A 21,162-nucleotide genomic window follows, 5' to 3' on the forward strand; every position below is an offset into this window, starting at 1 on the left:
ATTTATTATTATTATTTTTTTTTGTGAGGACTAACATTGCAGGATGCTTTGTTCAAGTTGGGGGGTCTTCTTCCCACTATGTTATTTCTTGCGTAGTTCTCCGTTCCGAGGTGATACATTTTCTTTCTTTTTCTTTCATGTCCTATATTTTTATTCTTTTGTATTCAATGAAGACATCGAATGGTTTAAGTTGGGGGGATGGATTACTTTGGTAAGTTTTTCACTCTTCTAATTCTTAAAAATTCAAAAAAAAAAAAATTGAAAAAATTGAAAATTTTCCTTTTCGCATGTGATTTGGCACTTGTTGTGATTACTTGTTGAATAATTGAGTTGAGGTGTGTTGCCTACCATAGTTTTTTTTTTTTTTTGGCTTGGTAGTTTTACTTGCTAGCTTGTCTTAAGAAGTTGATCATGGCACTTTTGTATAGCACTATTGCATGTCACGTTTATTTGGGCCTTGACCACTTGTGAGTTGTGACTTAACCAATCTTGATGGCTAGATTAGTGGAGACTTATGCCCTAGTGAGCTTTTGGGCCCTATCTTTTATTGGAGTGGTGTCATTTTAACTCTTAGTTTGTCATGAAAATAATCTATTTGCTGTGGTCTCATTATTCTTGATTGTCGAGTATTGGAACTTGAATGCATAACAATATCTCTTGGGTTTTGGTTCGTCACATGAATGTTACACCCCTTGGAGAGGATTATAGGCATTTTCTTGATGTTTGGGCCAGTTCGTTCCTTTTCACATTTATCCCTTGCAAGCCACTTTGAACCTTATATATTTAGCTTTTTCTTGGTTAGCTCCACCTTCCATATTGTTTTGGAGAAAGACAAAAATACAAAGGTGTAATTTTTGGATGGATTGTGAACTTTTGTGCTTGAATTGGTAGTGCCCCTTAAAAAAAAGAAAACAAAATAGAAAAAACAAAAACAAAAGAAAGAGAAAAATAAAAGGGGCGCCGATATAGATGAAAAGGAGGAATCGTGCTTTTATTGCTGAAAAATGTTAAAAGGTTAGAAGGAGAGATAAGGTGGAGTTGAAAAGAATGGAAAAAATGGGCACGCATTGCTAAATTAGCCCCAAGTTGTTTGCCTATTCTCGGACATATGATATTTTACCCTAGCCTTTACACACTTTCAATTACCCAACGTTACAACCAAAATTAAAGTCCTATTTGATCCTAGGGGTGATGGAAAGTGGATTGATGGACGTGAGAGAGAGTTCCAATACTTCTATTCATGGGACCGTGTGTTCACCATACAAAGCGTTCTTTTCGTGTCATAGTGTGCGAGTGTTTTGATTTCATTTATATAACTTCTAACCGCACACTTGAGAGTTCATACTATGCACCTTGTTTCGAGTGATTTTAGTTGTGAGTGCAAGACACAGTGAGAATTGAAGTCAAGACTCGGTCCGGAGAGCACGGTTAGTCATTGCACACTTTTGGTTAAGGCCCATGTCACACACACATGCTAAGCCTAGGTGCCATGGTTTATTTCTTGACTTGATAGCGTTTGGAACTATTTGCGTCGTCTTATATCTTTGTGGTAGCTGCGCATTCTTTACTTAATGGACCAATGAGTTGTATGACAATTTTTGGATTCCATGTGAAAAGGTTCAATGTGTTTTGTGGGTGATCACTGCTGAAAACCCTCACGAGACTTCACTCGTCCAACTAGGGCCGCCTGGGGGTTTAAAAGAACTATCGGTTTTAATTTGTTTTCTTTAGTTGCATTTTGTTTTCTTTGCTCGGGACTAGCAAATTGTAAGTTGGAGGGTGTGATAAGTGCCAAAATATACATATTTTGGCCCTCTAATCTATATTTACTAGTCTTTTATATTTGTTAATTGGTATTTATTTTGCGTTTTTTATGTTTACAGGTTACTCGAGCTCGATTTTCATGATTTTTGGGTAAAGATGGAAGTTAACAAAAGCTTTGAATTGAAGTGCGAAGTGCATTAGGATTTTGGTGGTCAATTTAATAGTAGACAAAAGCTTAAGGGACTACCATGTAATTATTGCATGTAATTCCTATAAAATAAACCTAATGCTTACTGACGGCAGTAGCAGCTTTTGAGAGGATTTTTTCCCACGGACGATTCTTTTATTTCCCACGCACAGTAAAACGAAGAACAGTGGCGGAGATTAATAGGAACGAGGCTGCCGTTCTTTAATTAGGTTTGAATATTGTTTAGTTTTCTGTGTGCTCTCTTTCCTTTATGTTATTTAATATTTTGTTCAATTACGCACTTCGGTAACTCGGTTTAATTTCTGTTTTTCATAAAAGTTTTTCGTTGATTCTTGTTTAACTTAGATTTTCTGTTTATTTTCTATCTCGCGTAATAGAAGCATGTTTCAATCTAGGGTTTATTTTGTTTCTTGCTTAATAATGAGTGAGTAGTTTGTATAGGTAGGGTCGCAGGGTGATTAGTACACCGTGACCGGTTCGGATACGTTCTGCTCATATCTTGAAATAAAAAATGTAAAAATTAACTTTAGATTGGTAAAATACTTCCCGCAGACAAACCCGGGCATTGTCGGAGCCCATGTGAACGGGAGAATGGGGGTCCAAAACTCATTCTCCGCTGCGCATGGGTAAACGGCGACCCTAAGGTTTCGCATCTTGCGGGGTATCTTTTTCAATGTAAAATTGAACGTTTTTAAGAACACTGAATGGAGCAGGTAAATCCAGACTGGTTGCGAGTGCTATGAACCCTACGACCATACCTCCTTTAATTATTTGAAAAGTACAATCAATTTCTAGGTTTTAATCAAATCTCAATCAAACGACAAGGGGTGGCTACCTAAGAGCCCATTTAAATTATAACAACCCGAGTTTTTAGTCAGCACACATCACCGTCTTTGTGGATTCGACTGCGGTCTTACCGGATATTGTGCTACGTCGGTCTCCGCCCTACGCTTGGGGCAACCCATTAATTTAGGTCTAGGAAATCGTCAAGCATTTTTCCAAAAAAAAAAAAAAAAAGAGCAAAAAGGGAAGACACCATATTATTGTGGAAAATAGTACTTGTTCTAAATGTGAGTTTGTGTTAAAGGTAGGAAAGAGAGATGTGGCGTAGTTGAAAAAAAAAAAGAGAGAAGAAAACGAGGGCACGCATCGTTATATTTGCCCTATGTGAGTTGTGGTTAGCCTATTCTCGGATACTTGAATTTTTACCTAGCCTTGAAATATTTTCCCTTACCTGACATTATAACCCAAATGAAAGTCCTATTTGATCCTTGGGGCAATGGGCTGTGAATTGGTGGATAGAGAGAGTTTCCAATACTTGGCATTCTGTTCATGAGATTGTGTGTCCACTCTGTAAAGCTTTCTTTTCGTGTCAACTTATGCAGGATACTTTGCTTTCATTTACATAATTTCCGCCTGCACATATTGAGAGTAATATGCACCTTGTTTCGAGTGATTTCATTTGTTGAGTGTATGACACGGTGAGATTTGAAGTCGAGACTCGGTCCGGAAAGAACTTTTGGTTATTTTTCACTTGTGACCAAAGCCCTTGTTCACACACGCTGAGTATAGGTACCATGACTTATTTTTCTGACTTGATAGTATCTAGAACTGCTTATGCCCGTTATCTCTTTGCGATGGTTGTTTGGGTATCATTGAGCTGTCTTACGGTTTTCGGATTTCATGTGAAATGATTCTTAGTGTTTTGTGGGTAATCACTGCTGAAAACCCTCACGAGACTTTACTCGTCCTACTGGAGCCACCCAGGGGTTTAAAAGATCTATCCATTAGTTAGTTGTTTTATTTGTTTTTTCTTGTCTTTACTAGGGACTAGCAAAGTGTAAGTTGAGGGGTGTGATAGGCGCGTAAATGTTTACATTAGCGCCCCCTAATTTATCTTTGTTAAGTCCCATTTATTTTATTACTTGGTGTTTTAATGCTTGATTTTTATATTGTAGGTATTTTGAAGAATATATTGAAATACATTCCTAGTCATGGTTAGAGCTATAAGGATTGGGCCTTAAAAATGTTCTTACTGTGCACGTGATGGTGGAGGCGTTATTGGTAGCAAAATAACAACAATGTCTTGGTGGGCCCAAAGTGATTTTCTATTCTACAGAGTATTTTACTAATACTTAGTTAGACTGACAAAGGAAAGAAAAGTGGTAAAAGCCCTGGCCAAATTCTTTACAGTGGTGGCCCACGGCTTGCTTTAAGAAACGAGAAAATAAGGAATTGAATGGAGAGTTTCTTTAGGGCCCATGAGGTTTACACGGGGCACCATTATAAAAGAGAAAAAAAAGGGTTTCGGAAGGAGAGGACAGAGAGCTGCGAACAAAAGGACGAGGCGACTACGGATCTTGATTCCGACGCACGCATAACAGAGGGAGCAGAACGGGGGCTGCCGAGGCTTTCGTTTGTCTTTCGAGTTCTCTTTTCTTTCTTTTATGTTTTGATGCTTTGTTCAATTACTCGCATTCCGGTAATTAGTTTCAATTTCTGTTTTTAATATAAGTTTTTCGTTGGTTCTTGTTTAACTTAGATTTTCTGTTTATTTTTCATCTCGCACAATAGCAGCATGTTTCAAGTTAGGGTTTCTTTTATTTTATGCATAATGATCAGTGAGTAGTCGTTTAGGTAGGGTCATGGGGTGATTAGCACACCGTGGCTAATTCGGGCACTGCTCCTTTTATCAAACTGTTAAATTAAATGATTTTCGATTGGAAAATACTAACTCCGACGATGCCCGGGTTCGTCCGCAGGAAGTATTTTCCAATCGAAAATCATTTAATTTAACAGTTTGATAAAAGGAGCAGTGCCCGAATTAGCCACGGTGTGCTAATCACCCCATGACCCTACCTAAACGACTACTCACTGATCATTATGCATAAAATAAAAGAAACCCTAACTTGAAACATGCTGCTATTGTGCGAGATGAAAAATAAACAGAAAATCTAAGTTAAACAAGAACCAACGAAAAACTTATATTAAAAACAGAAATTGAAACTAATTACCGGAATGCGAGTAATTGAACAAAGCATCAAAACATAAAAGAAAGAAAAGAGAACTCGAAAGACAAACGAAAGCCTCGGCAGCCCCCGTTCTGCTCCCTCTGTTATGCGTGCGTCGGAATCAAGATCCGTAGTCGCCTCGTCCTTTTGTTCGCAGCTCTCTGTCCTCTCCTTCCGAAACCCTTTTTTTTCTCTTTTATAATGGTGCCCCGTGTAAACCTCATGGGCCCTAAAGAAACTCTCCATTCAATTCCTTATTTTCTCGTTTCTTAAAGCAAGCCGTGGGCCACCACTGTAAAGAATTTGGCCAGGGCTTTTACCACTTTTCTTTCCTTTGTCAGTCTAACTAAGTATTAGTAAAATACTCTGTAGAATAGAAAATCACTTTGGGCCCACCAAGACATTGTTGTTATTTTGCTACCAATAACGCCTCCACCATCACGTGCACAGTAAGAACATTTTTAAGGCCCAATCCTTATAGCTCTAACCATGACTAGGAATGTATTTCAATATATTCTTCAAAATACCTACAATATAAAAATCAAGCATTAAAACACCAAGTAATAAAATAAATGGGACTTAACAAAGATAAATTAGGGGGCGCTAATGTAAACATTTACGCGCCTATCATCAAACAACAAAGGTTCTTCTAAACTCCAAGTTCTATAAATGTGTTTGACAAAATAGCTACAATTAAAATAGCTACAATTTACAAACAAGCACATCACAATAGAAACCACCCTTGGAGGCTTGAAATGTGTAACACCCTTTACTTATGAGGTGCTTTAATGTTATACTTTAGTAACTTAATGGGCAAAAGTGCAAATTTTTTTCCAAGTGTTGTGCATGTGTGCCATGTGTGTTTGCTTTCATTAAAAAAAAAGAAACCGAAAAGGGAGGGTTGTTCTATGTTAGGAGAGATAGAGAGAGAGAGAGAGATTGAAACCTTAATTTTGGTAACTTCTAATTCCTACGTATGGTAATTAATTTACAGGTTCTTGTGTTTGAATTGTTTGGGGCTTTTGAAAGCAAGTGGGTTTTGGGTGCCGTAGAAATCAAATTTGTGCAATTCCTTGTCTCTTTTTCCTTTATGAACTGATATTTGTGATTAGAAGCAATAGAATTTAATGCTAAGAGTTGATCTTGGTACTAGGTTGCCGAAAATATTGAAACCTGAATTCTTGTTTGCTGAAACTGCACTTAGAGCTAGAAACATGATCTATGAACTGAAAATTATGGTTTAAAGTGCAGGAAATTGATCTAAACATGCTGGAAACTGAAGCTTAGTTGCTGGAAATGCGACCTTGAGCTAAAATGATTATTTAGGTGCAGTAAATGGGCTTAGTGCTGTTGAAACTGAAGTTAGGTGCAGGAAATATGAATTTATAGGTTGCTTAAAACAGTCTTTGAAAAGCTTAAGAAACACGTGCTACATATTGGAACTGTTTCTAGAACATTGAAAATATGGACCATTGGAGCTATAACTGTGTATTGGTTGATGGAATTGTTGTATTACCTGTAAACATGTTTTAAGGTGTAGCAATAAGTTTTTATAGTTGCAGAAAATAAGAGTTGGACACCGAATTTGACTAAATTAGATGTTGTATTGTTGAGCTAAGGTATTATATTGCTAATACATTTGTTAAGCCTTTCAAGTATTTATATACTATAAAATGTTTGGCTTATGGATAGGTGACGAGTCGGTAAACCAAGGAGCACTGAAACCATAAGTTGTACTTTCTTTTGGAGTATGAGATGAGTGTTTGATTCGTAGATGTTGTTCTATATTGAATTGAACTTAAATGTTGGCTTAGTGTCCGGTGATTAGCTTTATGCCAAAAAGCTTTTATGCCTTAAATTATTGGTTGTGTGCCCAGTGTTGTTTTTAATTGCTCAATTAAAATTGTTTAACAAGTTGGGATTATCTTAAGGTTGTGTATTTAATATGGAATTGCATCCATTTCTCATAAATACTCCCAAATTCCATTCTGGAATCCAGTTTTTGCTGGCGTTGTAGATATCCACTATTGATCGTCGTGTGGTTATACCCTCGCTTAGGGTAGCGTGTCGAGGAGGTTGGACGAGTTTTGGCATGATGTTGTAGATAGGGGTGTAGTTACAGCCTATGTTAATATTTAGTTCATTGTATAGTTAATTTGCTTTCTTGAGACTTCCTCTGTACATGTGTTTGTAAGAACGTTATATTTTGCGTTATTAATAAAGTGTATATTGATTAACTTAATTGCTAGAACTTAAATTATAGAAATGGGTTGGTGCTTGATGTCTCACCCTCGCGTCAAATTGGGCTCATTAGAGTGCTAGCCCGGGGTGGGGTGTGACAAAATGTTGCAGCCTTTCTTCAGAAAGTACAAACAAGTAGAGAGAGAGAGACAAGTAAAGCTTGTGATGGACATTTTCTTTGCATTTCAAGAATGAAAATATCCGAGAACGATATAACAAGATTGTAGCTGTGTATAAATGTGGTATAATTGTATTTAAGATATTTCTTGAACTTTGGCTTCTATAATAGGCATATTTGGTTGCACGCTTTGTAAGTTTCAATCAAGGTCTATATTTTAGATACATAAATAGGAAACAAAAAATGTAAGTCCATTTCAATGTCCAGTGTCGAACATACTATTTTAAGGATTTGTCTATGTCTGCATAGTTATGTCATGTTAGGTACATGTCCCATGTCTACTCCTATGCTACTTACGTCTTTCTTTATAGTACAAATGACAACATGAATTACCAAGAGCAATGACATCAAAATAGCAGTCTACAGATTGAAAATATTTTTAACTTACTTTGATTGCAGTGAAAGCCTCTCAAGCTCAAACAGGTGATATTTCCACTGGAAAAACAATATGAGATCTTGAATTATTCAGCATATACCTTATGCTTCTAGGAGAGATGCAAACTGGAAATAAACTGTAGTGATAATACTTACCCCCTAAAAAATTGTAGCGACAATGAAACAGATTATGCAAGCAACATAATTACCATGATCAAGGTTTAGGAACTTACGAAAAATTACCCTTTGAAGAGCTTCCAAACAAGTTCCTGTAGTGAAATGGAGAAAGTGAAGACCTCAGAAGATTTTTATCGTGTTACAATGACCGAGTCACAAGATCTTACGTATTCCTCTGTGGGCAATCTTGGGACGTCTCAAAGCTAAAGTTGTTATATGAAAGATCGCTGCAGGAAGAATTCACACCGTGATTTACCCATTAGTTGAATGTCACAAAAGATAGGAATACGTTCATAAATTTCAACAGATAACATAATTGGAACAAAAGCAATAACTTAATCAATTACTTTTGTTCTGAGTATTTCTTCAGCAACAATATCAGCCTTCCGAGTAGAAAAATACTAAATATCAAAGTGTTGACTTCCCATTCAACTTATCTAGTGTACTAGAATTGTTTACCCAGCCATATCAATTAATCACTTGAAATCTTAATTACTTTATGCACCACCCTAATACAATAAAGGGCCGCATTATTGTATTTCTGTCAGTGCCTTCTTACATTTCGATGCCTATTTTAGCTTCTGCTATAGATAAATATGCAAATGAGAACGGCTGTCCAAAAATGCATTTAAGATATTCTCAAGAGAACTAAAGCTTAATTAGAAACTAGGAATGCATTCTTTCATAGAATGACCAAGACCATAAGGTATTAATAATCTTCATCTTCAGACACTAAATGGTTTATGGATCAAAAATGCGCTTCACACCCACCAGAAAGGCCAAATGCAAAGAAAACTAATACGTAATTCATAGCATGATAGCAAAAGAATTGAATATTGCATAACATAGACAGGATAAAAAGTTGTTTAGGAATCTAACTTACATGTTTTTTGAAGTTTGCAGCATCCAGTTAAGCACAGGTCCACTTAGCAAGTTCCCAGTTAAGTACCTACAACAATGAAAAACAGTCTCACTGATTCACTCTGGCTATGTGCTTTTTCACGTACAAGAGCACGAGTATTGTGGCAAAAAAATAAATCATTAATCAAAGAATTATCTATATTAACAATGCAAGCCTTTTGAAATGGAACACTTGATACATGCTTTTTGACTTACTATCTCATTGAATTTGGCTCCAAGTTTGGCATTGCAAGCCCAAATCCTACTTTTGGCCATGGATACTAAGCTTAAAAACATATTAAGTGTGATCAATTGAGAAGACAGTCAAGAATCGTTGATAGTTGAAAATTAACTTCTTCTTGATCAAATAAGGAATTGATTCTTCCCTTGAAATTATTTGCCATAAAACAAGTGTCCTCCACATCAAAGACTATATAAAATAAACCTAATTTAGCCTCAAAACCAACTCTATTTTTGTTGTACATGCAAAATAGGAGAGTCCCTCTCTTTTCTTCTCTATTGCAAATAGAAGTTAGTATTATGAGATTTTAGCTCTTCAGAAGGCTCACAAAGTGCCTAATTATCTACTTCTTGATTCTCTTGTTATAGGTGTTATAGGTGTTGACTAGTTGGATAAATAAGGGTGCATGGTTACTTTGGGCCGCTGTCCATTTCTCTAATTAATTTGCTACAGGGATAGATATATGATTATTTTCAATTGGTACCAGTTGGCTAGTAAAATAAAGAATACAGAAAGTATATAAGATGTTGATATCCATACATCGTCTCTATTTTTGACCGCAGACTATCGAACTTGCTTGGAATCTGACCACTTAGGTTGTTAAAGCTCAAGTCTCTGCAAGAAAAATACCAAGATGTTAAGAATCAAAATGATTTCAGTTCTCACAAAGCTGGCATATGTTTCAATTCTCACAAAGGTGGCATACTCTAGTCATCTTCAACCACAGTTGCGTCCATTATTTCACTTGGTAGTTTATAAAAGGGTAAATTTCACTTACCTCCCCAGAGGTCTCTGGCAAATACAAAAACCTCACCTCGCGTTTTTTAAATTGCACTTAACTCCCATATCACTCTTGTCAGGTAACTTCTGTTAACAGAAACTGTTATTTTACCCCTTCAGTGACCTTCCATGAGGTTTGTAATAATAATAGATACCTCTCCTGGAAAAAAAATTCTTTTCTTTTGTAATTTCTTGCACTTTTTATTTTTTTATTCACTAACAAGTCAAGGAAAGTGATTGAATATTAAATTAACATGTTATCAACTCTTATAACTAGACCCACAAGTGTTTTATAATTGTAAGAAGAACTTTTTAAATAGGTTTTAGATATTTAATAACTTAAACAACATATTAAGACTTCTCTATTAGTGCAAATTAAAAAGTCATGCACGAGAGTATTTTTATTTTTATCTAAAATTTGTTTCTCCCTTATCTCATTTCCTTCAACTATGGCATTTAAATTGGTGATAAAAATGAAACGAGTTTTGTTTTTTTTCTTAGTTGAATCTATAAATATCACAACATTAAATGAATGAGGGTTGTTTCTCCCATGTTTTTTTCTATTCTTACATATGTGTGAAACTCTTTTATGAAATTGTGATTGGGGGGACATTACTAGTGTCTTTTAAATTGAGTTTAGAAAGGCATTCATGTCAAACCATCATTCTAAAAGGGTAAAATGGGTAAAAAGAATAGGTTTAGTTAGTGACATCAGCAATTTCCGGTACTAAGTAACGGTCTCCTAACGGCAGAGGGAGGTTAGTGAAATTTCAAAAATGTCAGGGGAGGTTTCTGTATTTGTCTGGGAGAGGTAAGTGAAATTTACCCTTTATAAAAGTATTGTGCACAAAATGAGTGGGATGAACTCTATCTATCAAAGGCTTGTTAATTATGAACTTCTGAGAGATTCGAAGATACAAACAATTCTCCACAACGCTATCGGGCAAAGGGCCTTTAAAGAGAAGTTACCAGTTATATGCAAATATAAAAGTGGAAAAGGCATATATTTACTAACAATAGTGTCAAGCTTGTCATTGTTCCAATTTCTTCGAGCAACGTTCCGTTAATATTGCAACTCCTCAAAATCCTGTGACCCAATCAAATCATAGCACTTCAAATTAGCAACAAACTGGTATATCCTTTAAAGAGGGTTCCAAAGAAGGAATCAACTTACAGTGTCTCCAAGCTTATCAAATTCTTGAGGGGGGGAAAAGATGCTTGGGAACCATTTAAATCACTGATTCTCCTGCATTTAAAAAAGAAAATATGATCAACCATTCAATATTGTGGCATGCGTAAAAGCCATGGGATTAGAGGGTTCTGCTTTCACTCACAAGTCAGATAATTTTGTCAAAAGACCAATGCCAAGAGGAATTGGTCCATCCAAACCACTACCTTGAATATCTCTGCATACATTAGGATTGAAACAGAAATGTGGTTGAGTAAATTTTCTAAAGCTAACTAACCATTGAATAAATCAAAACAGGTCAAACACTCACAATCTGGTGAGATTTACCCAGTTTTGGATGAAATCTGGTATCTTTCCAGTAAAGTAGTTGCCACCGATCCGACTGCATTATACTAAGGAATTAATTGATAATTTAAAGGAATTTCAAAAGCTGTACCTAATTTAAGAATTCCAAGTTGTGGATTGAAAGAAAATGAACTTACAAGTCCTTCAAAGTGGTCAGCTTTGCTAGTGTTTCCGGAAGCTCCCCGGTGAAATTGTTTGAAGTCAAATGCCTTCAACAATAAAATGTAGCCAACTAGTGAAGAATTGTTCTTAAAAATCTAGCACCAATACAATGTTATTCGAATTCCGACAAGGTGTTCTTGCTCCCATACAGACTACTGGAAATGTTAGGGAGTATATCCAACATTGTAAAAAAATAAAATAAAAACCAAAGCCAACATGGGTCTTACAGTTTCTCTAAGAGAGGAAGACTCCCAAGCTCCGGAGGAATGGGTCCTGACAACTGGTTGAACTCCAGGCTTCTACAAATATCAAAATTCATACCCTAAGCAACAAAATCATTCAAAATTTTCAAAAGCATGAACATGAATTGAAATGGGTGCACAGATTTTTGTTTACATAGTTGCAAGCGTTTTGATGTTTGCCAGCTCTGTTGGGATTGGACCTATTAATCGGTTTCCAAGGAGGTTGCTGCATTTTGACAAATAAGGAATTAAGAACAAGACAATCCTCAAGATACCATACATTGATAAACATGTAAGTATTCACATAGATCGACATACAACACTGGTGATACATACATTTTTTCAAGTTTCATCATGGAACCCCATTTTGGAGGGATTGTACCGCTGAGGTAGTTGCGAGTGAGATCACTGTGGGAATAAGAATGCAAACGCTTGTCAAATACGTAAAAGTTTTTGATGGCTTTAATAAGCTTAGTAAAATAGAGGAAATGAGGGCAAAGAATTAGCCAAAATTAGATAATCTAATTTCATCATGTCAGGGCAGTAATTAAAATTTCTGCTAGATTTAAGGGACAATCACTGAAAGGGAGGTTAGTGTACTTTCTCTAATGTGAGGGGAAGAATTGTATTAAATCTAAATCTTGAGGGAGGCCAATGTAATTTACCAGAAGTTAAAATGTAAAAAATTAAGAAATTGAAAAGTAAAAAACTACTACCAAAAATAAAATAAAAATCACTAAAGACAAAAAATAATAATTAGAAACACCTGTAATTAATGTAATTGCTCTCTTGAATAATTACACTAAAAAAAATTGACGGAAAAACATACTGTATGACATATTAATTTAGATCGTACCGTTTATTATGGGTATGACATATGGGTTACTTACATATCTTGGAGGTGAGTGAGTCTCGTCAATTCTGGTGGGAGCGTGCCCCGAAGATCCTGTGCTTTCAATGCTCTACATTTCACCAAGATTTGAGTGTGGTTGATTATTGAGCAGATAATTATATGTTAAATTTGGCTAATTTCTATTCTTTCTAACATTGGTTATATTTGATTTGGTTAATACTAGTAGGAATTAGCATAGAATTCCACAATGTTATCGATAGGGCTGATAAACGAGCTGAGTTATTTGAAGTCGAGTTTGTTTCGTTAAAAACTCGTTCAAGATTGATTTATTTCATAAACAAACATTAGATTCAATTATTTTGAAAATTTGCTTTAGCTTTCGAAGAGGCCAATATTCACCTCGTTTGACTCATGATTTATAAAAAGATTAAATTACCCAAGATCGAATTACTTAAAGCTCATTCAAAATGAACGATTCTAAATTTTTTTAGATAGGGAACTTAAAGAGTTTTAGAAATAAGTTCAAATACTACTAAGAAAAAAAAAATACTACTAAAACTCGTTAAGTTTCCTCTAGTTTTGAGTTAAAGAAGCGAGCTAAACCCTATGACCTTGTTCGTTTTGGTTTTTGGATTTTGGATTTTGAGTGGAGAGAGATAGAGAGAGAAATGAGAATAATAACCCTATGACCTTGTTCGTTTTGGTTTTTGAATTTTGGATTTTGAGTGGAGAGAGATAGAGAGAGAAATGAGAATAATAATTGGGAGAAAATTTATTGGAGACCGTACGCTGAAAGAGAATCCAAAAACCAAACCGAAAAAAAGTCATAATTCAAACAAAAATTTGGGATCAACTAAATCTAAAAAAATTAATGTAATAGTTCATTTTTATAAAACTTGATGAGAAGATCACTCATGCCCAAAATAAGTTTCGATCGAATCGTGTTTTTGCTGGAACAAATGTGTGGTCGGAGTTTCAAACCAAATTTGCTACCCATTTTTTTCTCGCAAAAACGCCAGCAAAAGATATCTCGTACAAATGACTTTTGGTCCACAAAAGCTCAAGAGTTGAGAAGCATACTGAATCAAATCCCTCACATGATTCCTTCCTTATGTGACACAAAACAGAAGAACAGTTGCTTTTGTAGGTCTCGCGTTTTTCACGTCCGTGCAAAAATCAAGTACACTGGACATTCGTATACATTGGAATGAGTCATATTTGTGACAAGAGAAATAGAATCGTCTACTTCTCTTCAAACAAATATAATTCGACCAAGTATTTGCCGATTTCCGATATTCTATATTTTTTACATGGTTGTTAAACACATCGAGACTAACTAGGTGAATGATTTGTATGATGAAGTAAAATAAGACCGGGATGAGTCTCATCTTGCTCACATAGAAATCATACCAAGGATCATCACGATCTCTGTCTCGCGAGAATACTAGACTGGAGTGATCCAGTCCAAGAGAGAGAGAGAGAGAGAGAGAGAGAGAGACAGACATGCGAGTAATGTGGCAGACGGTGTCATTGCTGCAATTACACTTGACCGAATTCTCAAAACCAACTGAAACCCCAAACAGTAGTATTGGCTCAACTGTGACGGTGGAAAAAGTAGTACAGGGATCACCACTGAAATCCCAATCAGTCTTCCCCAATGTCTTCCCAATTTCCCTCAATGCTTCCACTGTCAAAAAAAAAAAAAATTTGTGTTGAAAAAAACCAACAATTTATTGTCTGTTGATAATTTCCAGAACCAATTTACAAACAAAACTAAATATCGGATATATAAACAGCAATTATTGTCCTATAAACGGAAAATTTATATTCTTTGCTTATTATCCAAAAGTTATGTTTGAAACTTGTAAAAGCCACTCCAAAGAAAAGAAAGAAAAAAGAAATGGAATCTAAAACAGAGGAAAGTCAAGGGAAAAGTACGACAATTTTCCCCTGTTGTATGTGCAAAGGGAAAAAAAAAAACGAAAAGGATATGGAAAACAATCAAGAAAAAAGAAAACTTAAATTTTAAATCTCTCTCATGAATAAATGAAATTATGTTTGAATACCTTCATCAGGGGGAAGAAGAGTGGCTGCAGAGGCAAAAGTTGTGAAGGAAATTAATAACATTCCAATGGCTAATGAAGCAAAATTTCGTTGGAATATCCTCATGATATGTTCCTTCGGAGAGGAATGAGAGCTTCAGTACTGGATCTTGTAGTATATATCTGACTGTGAAGACTATATAGTCCTATTCTTTAATATTATTCTTTAATATTGCCAGGTGATTAGGTGTGGGGGGGGGGGGGGGGGGACTGTCATTTGCAGCTCCCCAAAGACTATGTAGCCCTATTCCGTGTGAATGGTCTTCTTTTTTTCTTTTTTTTTTTCCGATCAAAAAATAAACTTAGGCCATCCAGAAGGAATTTGGGTGCCTATAGGCTACAGCGCCTTGGAAAGACTACCATTTGCAGCGCGCCCAAAACTAATTGTATAGTTTCGGGGCATGTTAGGCCATCCAGAAGCAAAACCACGTCGTTCACATGTCCCCCAAAACCTCTTCCATAATTCGTGAGGAGTCCCGTTAATTGTTTTTGTAGGAATTATTTCGGAATCTTCTGTTATACCATATGGTACTGTTGGAAACATTCAAAGAGAAAGAATCCATCCTCAATGTTAAGTAATAGATTATCTCCCCTAAGGAAAAATTTACGGTACACACCACCATAAACAATCTTTGTGGTTTATTTTTATGAGTTTTTTGGCTTAATTTATGAGTTTTTGTGGTGCACTTTATGAAAGTGTGTACGGTACACCCTTACGAATTTTGTGATTTACTTTTATGAATTTTGTGTCCCCATATATGAGATTTTGTGGTTGTTTATATATGTGTTTCTGTGGTTACAATTATGAATTTTGTGGCTTACTTTTATGAATTTTGTGGTAAAAAAAAACGGCTAAAGTTTAAAAAAAAAAAAAAAAGCTCTAGGTTACGAATTTTGTGGTCATCTTTTATGAATTTTTTTGGTGTTATTTACGATTTTTTTGGTTCAAAATACGAATTTTATGACTTATTGTTATGAAATTTTGTGGTTATTTATGAGATTTTATTGCTCAAAATACAAAGGGCATTGTACCGTACACAATCTCTTTTACTTTTATGACAGAAGAAAATATGAGGAGTGCTAGGGACAAAGAAAATATCCTTAAAGTGTACATGAATGACTCAGATTCATTGTACAGCCGATCATGTATAATTTACGGATATTTTCTTTACCAATTTTCTTTGCACGTTGCATTTCTCAGAAAATATTGATCACCCATCGACTAATATTGAAGAAGACTTGTCATCCCGAGATTCAAAGAAAGAAATGAGTGGAAGCAATTGCAAACTACTGATCGCACCCCCCCGTGTCAGGGCCCCCCCGACACGGCAGAGACTGACATTTTTACCCTCCACACCCCACCCCACCCACCCACCCACGTGCCCCCTCTCTCTCTCTCTCTCGATTTTTTTTATAAAATTTTAGTAATTGTTAATAACTTTTTTTTCACGTATTTATTTTTTTTGAAATTTATATTTTTGAAATCTACTCAACGAAACCTATCAAACGAGCCTAATATTGATAAAGAAATAATGTAAAACGGAAAAATTATATTTTTTTCGTAGTTTAAACTGTCTAACGAGGTTGAAAAATGTGTTTCAAATTTAAATCCGTTTGAACCAGTGGAAAGAGAAAAAGTTTCCTGATCATTTTAGTTATGACCATTTATGATAAAATGATAAAAAAATTAAAATCTTTCCACTGGTTGAAACGAAAAAAAAGAAAAAAAAGAAGAGGTAACCGGTGCCTTGTAGTACATGTGGTGCTTTTGTGTGTATTTGAGCCTTGAAGAGTTTTGAACGTGGAGCACATAGGTGAATTGGGACTTGATGACTAAACATTACAGTGGGGCAAAAAGTAGGAGTAATCAGTTATCCTGCAGAGAAAAAAAATTTAAAGATGAGCACCTTATCAACTTACCTATGGTTGAGCACCTTATCAACTTGCAGAGCAGCTGCATTTGCATTTGCAGCTGCAGATCAGAGCAGGGCAACTTGCCTATGGTTGAACATTTCCCTTGGCTATATAATCTGATGATGGTGTACTCTTGCATACATTGAGATTGAGAGCAATTTTGAGTAATTACATCCTCACAATTTTCCTCAATTTTCATTTCATTTTCGTAATTCATAAAAAAATATTATGGATCAGTATAATTTTTTATTTTCGGATAGTTGGTCAGTTGGGAACGATATTACGAATGATGTTCCTTGTGGGGAGAGCAACTCCTACGTTGGGCGTGATTACACAGCCGAATTTACGACTGACCAGGTTAGTTGTTACTGTTGTTATTATACATATTTGTTACTTATTTTTGTTAATCTTGTATAAATCTCGATAGAAAACATCGATCGGAAGCCCCCAAGTTAAGTAGCACGCAGACATGATAAGTGGATCCATCCAGTTTAAAAATGCAAGACACATTAGAACATATACTATGCGATAATGATTGATTAATTAGTTCAAAGATAATAAAATACAAATTCAGATAACGTACCTTTGATTAAATTAGAAAATCGAATCAGCATATTGATTCATCTTTTGACTGAAAACTAGTTGTGGGGTTTCTATTGTCACAAATAATGACCAGGTTAGTTGTTACGAATATGTCAAAATAGTAAAAAGCTACAAGTCTAAAATGACTACAAATAGTTGATGACCAACAATACTAGCTTACTAAGCTATTCATGCATGAACTACTAGGGACATGTGTCCCACCGCCTCACCTTTTGCACAAAACCTTGACATCTCAATAGCCACATGTCTTCTTCCTCCAAGCATGACACTAGTTTTCCTTTTTCTTTTCTTTTTTCTTTTTCCAAACGGCAAATACACCTCAAATTTCTAAGCAAATACACCTCAAATCTCTATTTTTTTTTTAAATCTAAAAATAACGATAATTTTAACCACCAAAATAACGATAATTTTAACCACCAAAATAACGATAATTTTAACCACCAAAATAACGATAATTCTAAAAATAACGATAATTTTTTTAAAGCACGCCTCCAATTGTGGTACGAAGTAATGCAAATAGATCCACCGGGACAACGACCACAATTTGGCGGAAATATTGACTAAATTTGTGTATTCATTTATGTTCATGTATTGGTTCTATCTACTCAATTGTAATTAAATGAAGTTTGATTTTAGTTTGCATTTATGACTTTTCACAGAAATATAAAGTAAATTTAAGTGGATTCAACATACATAATTTACTTGAAAACTCAAATATAGAAGTTTTAAAAAAATGACGAATAAAAAAATAAAAACAAATAGTTAATATATTGGGCCCAAAAATTCATTTAATTTAAACACATTATTTCATATTCAATATTAGACTTGTTTGATAGGTTTCATTGAATAGATTTCAAATATATAAAATTTATTTAAAAAAATACGTGATTTCAACATCTTCGAACAGTTTATATATTAAAAAGTATTGTTAAAAAATTAAGTGTTCCAAATTTCAATCCGTTTGAACCGGTGGAAAGATTTTATTTTTCTGATCATTTTATCCTAAATAGTCATAATTAAATTTTGACTCTAAAACTCTCGTTGATTAACCCTAAGAGATATTTAATTCTACGATTTTCTTAGGGTTAATCAACGAAAGCACTATAGTCAAAATTTAATTATGACCATCTAATATAAAATGATCAGAAAACTAAAAATTTTTCACCGGTTCAAACGGATTGAAATTTGCAATACATAATTTTTCAACCTTTTTAGACAGTTTAAACTATCATAAAAATATATTTTTTCTGTTTTACATTATTTCACCATCAATATTAGGCTCGTTTGATAGGTTTCGTTGAGTATATTTCAAAAGTATAAAATTTATTAAAAAAAATAGGTGAAAAAAAAGTTATTAATATTTACAATTTTATACAAAAATAAAATAAGTGAGATAGAAAAATGAGTGAGAGAAAGAGCCCAAGCGGATGGGGTAAAATGGGAAATTCCCCATGCCCAGCGTCGGACCCCCCCGCTGACAAGGGGGGGTGATTAACAGCTCTCATCTTGAGTGAAGTTTCAAATCTATCTCTCTATCTCTTTCTCTCTCTCCTCATTGCATGGATGAGAATGGATTGGTGAAGAATAATTCAGACCCACTTGCATGCATTGAATGCACGGAACGTAGTTGGGCAGCCATCTATTTTAGGCACAGCATAGAAGGGGAGACCAATAGTGGTCCAAATTCTGGTGCTGGAATCAGATGTTTGACTCTTGAGCTGTTTTGAGTTTTCTGGTCATTAATTTTTCTAAGGATTGCGATTTTGGTACTTCAAAAATTGATAGAAGGGTTCTAAAATTGTACTGTGTTGATACACAAAAAGACGTCGTTTTTAATCTCCCTCCATCAATTTTTGGAGTTCTAAAATCAATTTCCTTTTGCTAAACCAAAGATCAGAGTAATATATAGAAGCACTAGCCAAGGTTAATCCACTCACCAAGTGTCAAGTTTACTGGCAAATATTAAAACTGGTTGGTAAAGAGAGTCTTTGCACAATTATTAATGGCAATGAAAAAGCAAGTAAATCCTACCTTGGTCTTTGTTTTTGTTTGGAAGGTTACAAAAATATAGGGAATATGCCATTTCCAGGATCATGTGCAGCTCCTGCCCCTTAACGAGAAATGGAAAAATTATGAATACAATTAAGGAGAACCACCCGTGAAATTATGTGTCTTGGTTTCATGAAAAATTCAATTATCGTTTTGAAAGGTTGAGAGGTAGGTTAAGAATTGTTTGCGAGCAGGGCCGGCCCAGGCACAAGGCCCAAGAGGTTTGCACCTTAGGCATTTAAAAAATCTCAAATTTTAGGAGCACTCTAATATTTTTACTACTTGAGTTTGAGTAGAACTATTTTTAAGCCTAGTAGAAAGAAAAAAAAATGCCCAATTGATATCTTTGTTCTAGAAATGCAACATGAGTAAAATTCAAGTGATACTCATGCGTTCTTAAGATAATATGTATTTGCCTATTTGGAGACTTTGTATTTTGTGTTTGTATGTAATGATTAGTAAACTTTATATTGGTTTGATTTTCTCATATTGTGATTGTTACTGTAAAATACTAATTGTTAAGTATTGACTCTTTAAGGACATGCTTTTTTTATTAGACCTTGGGTAATAAAAACCCTTGGGCCAATCTTGCTTTCAAGTAACAGTAGTAGGAGAATATTGTGCACTTTCAGAGGCTCTCTCAATATTTTTCTTTTCTTATTATTTTGCTTTTTTTTTATCCTCGTGATAAATGAAAGGTCTTCGGGGCCATCAGATCGTGCATCCGACAGCTCGTATGTTATCTCAACAATGAACGGCTCTCGATCGTCGATTGTCAAGATGAGAACCGAGCCGTCGGATATGTAATGCCCCTAGCAAACCACTGGCCCAGTAACTTGATTTTTGATTCACAAGCCACACCATATGGCCCAAAAGGTTAAGCACAAGATACTAGTAATACCCCACAAGGTTTGTTATATGCTCAAGATCACTCATGTAGACTTCCGATGTGGGACTAAGAACTCACTTCTCCCAAATCTTGGGGTATTACAATCTCCCCACCTTTATGACCTTGCGCCCTCGCGAGGGGTTGAACACTAAGGTCACCACAGCCTCCCTTGGGTCTGTTCCCTAGAGACCAGAGTCACCACGGCCTTCCCTGGGTCACCACGGCCCCGGGTCTGCTCATTGGTGCCATAACCCTTATGGTCATGTACATGGGTCGCTCTGATACCATTGTAACACCCCTAGCAGACGACTAGCCCAGTACCCTTATTTTTTATCCACAAGCCACTGACCACATGGCTCAAAAGTTTAAGCACAAGGTACTAGTAGTAGCCCACAAGGTTTGTTATATGCCCAAGATCACCCATGTAGACTTCCGATGTGGGACTAAGAACTCACTTCTCCCAAATCTTGGGGTATTACAGGATGCACAATCCGACGGCTTGGAGGTGCGAAGCACGGTGTGCACACACCACTGCAAAACACCATCTCCCAATTCTAAATGAAAATGTTACTTTGCCATTCCAAAAAAATTCAATTATCAAAAATCCCCAACAGTAGTCATGACTAGTCAATCTAGCTTATTCTTATGCAAGCGATCATCCCATGGGAAAACAAATCGACCATCATGCGGAAAACTTCATAGCATACTAGTCGACCATCATGCGAGTCGACCATCACTCGCATGACTAGCCAATCTAGATTTCACAGCATACTAGTACGTCGACCATAACTCGCATGACTTGTCAATCTAGATTTCACAACATACTAGTCAAAAAACTTCATAGCATACTAGTTGACCATCACTCGCATGACTAGTCAATCTAAATTTACTAGTCATGCGAGTGATGGTCGACTAATATGTTGTGAGCTTTCCTAATAC

General features: G+C 35.6%; 1 protein-coding gene across 3 annotated transcripts in view; it reads right to left on the minus strand.

Annotated features, from left to right (window-relative positions):
• Positions 1 to 14,923, minus strand: part of LOC131322420 (probable leucine-rich repeat receptor-like serine/threonine-protein kinase At3g14840) — a 51,633-nt gene extending 36,710 nt beyond the window's left edge. For 2 of the 3 annotated variants that reach the window (XM_058353754.1, XM_058353753.1), the window contains exons 1-16: positions 14,733 to 14,923; positions 14,170 to 14,353; positions 12,704 to 12,775; positions 12,150 to 12,221; positions 11,968 to 12,039; positions 11,799 to 11,870; positions 11,547 to 11,618; positions 11,375 to 11,446; positions 11,210 to 11,281; positions 11,050 to 11,121; positions 10,891 to 10,962; positions 9,636 to 9,710; positions 8,838 to 8,903; positions 8,122 to 8,181; positions 8,011 to 8,046; positions 7,791 to 7,837 (exon numbers count right to left, since the gene is read on the minus strand). In XM_058353754.1, coding sequence (XP_058209737.1) covers positions 7,791 to 7,837; positions 8,011 to 8,046; positions 8,122 to 8,181; positions 8,838 to 8,903; positions 9,636 to 9,710; positions 10,891 to 10,962; positions 11,050 to 11,121; positions 11,210 to 11,281; positions 11,375 to 11,446; positions 11,547 to 11,618; positions 11,799 to 11,870; positions 11,968 to 12,039; positions 12,150 to 12,221; positions 12,704 to 12,775; positions 14,170 to 14,353; positions 14,733 to 14,835 — 1,219 coding nt within the window. In that variant the 5' untranslated portion in view covers positions 14,836 to 14,923. The remainder of the gene's footprint in view (positions 1 to 7,790; positions 7,838 to 8,010; positions 8,047 to 8,121; positions 8,182 to 8,837; positions 8,904 to 9,635; positions 9,711 to 10,890; positions 10,963 to 11,049; positions 11,122 to 11,209; positions 11,282 to 11,374; positions 11,447 to 11,546; positions 11,619 to 11,798; positions 11,871 to 11,967; positions 12,040 to 12,149; positions 12,222 to 12,703; positions 12,776 to 14,169; positions 14,354 to 14,732) is intronic. The other variant, XM_058353755.1, reaches the window with a different exon arrangement.
• Positions 14,924 to 21,162: the final 6,239 nt, after the last annotated feature.

This window comes from Rhododendron vialii, chromosome 4a (genome assembly GCF_030253575.1).
Source record: "Rhododendron vialii isolate Sample 1 chromosome 4a, ASM3025357v1".
In the NCBI taxonomy this organism is placed as follows: Eukaryota; Viridiplantae; Streptophyta; class Magnoliopsida; order Ericales; family Ericaceae; genus Rhododendron; species Rhododendron vialii.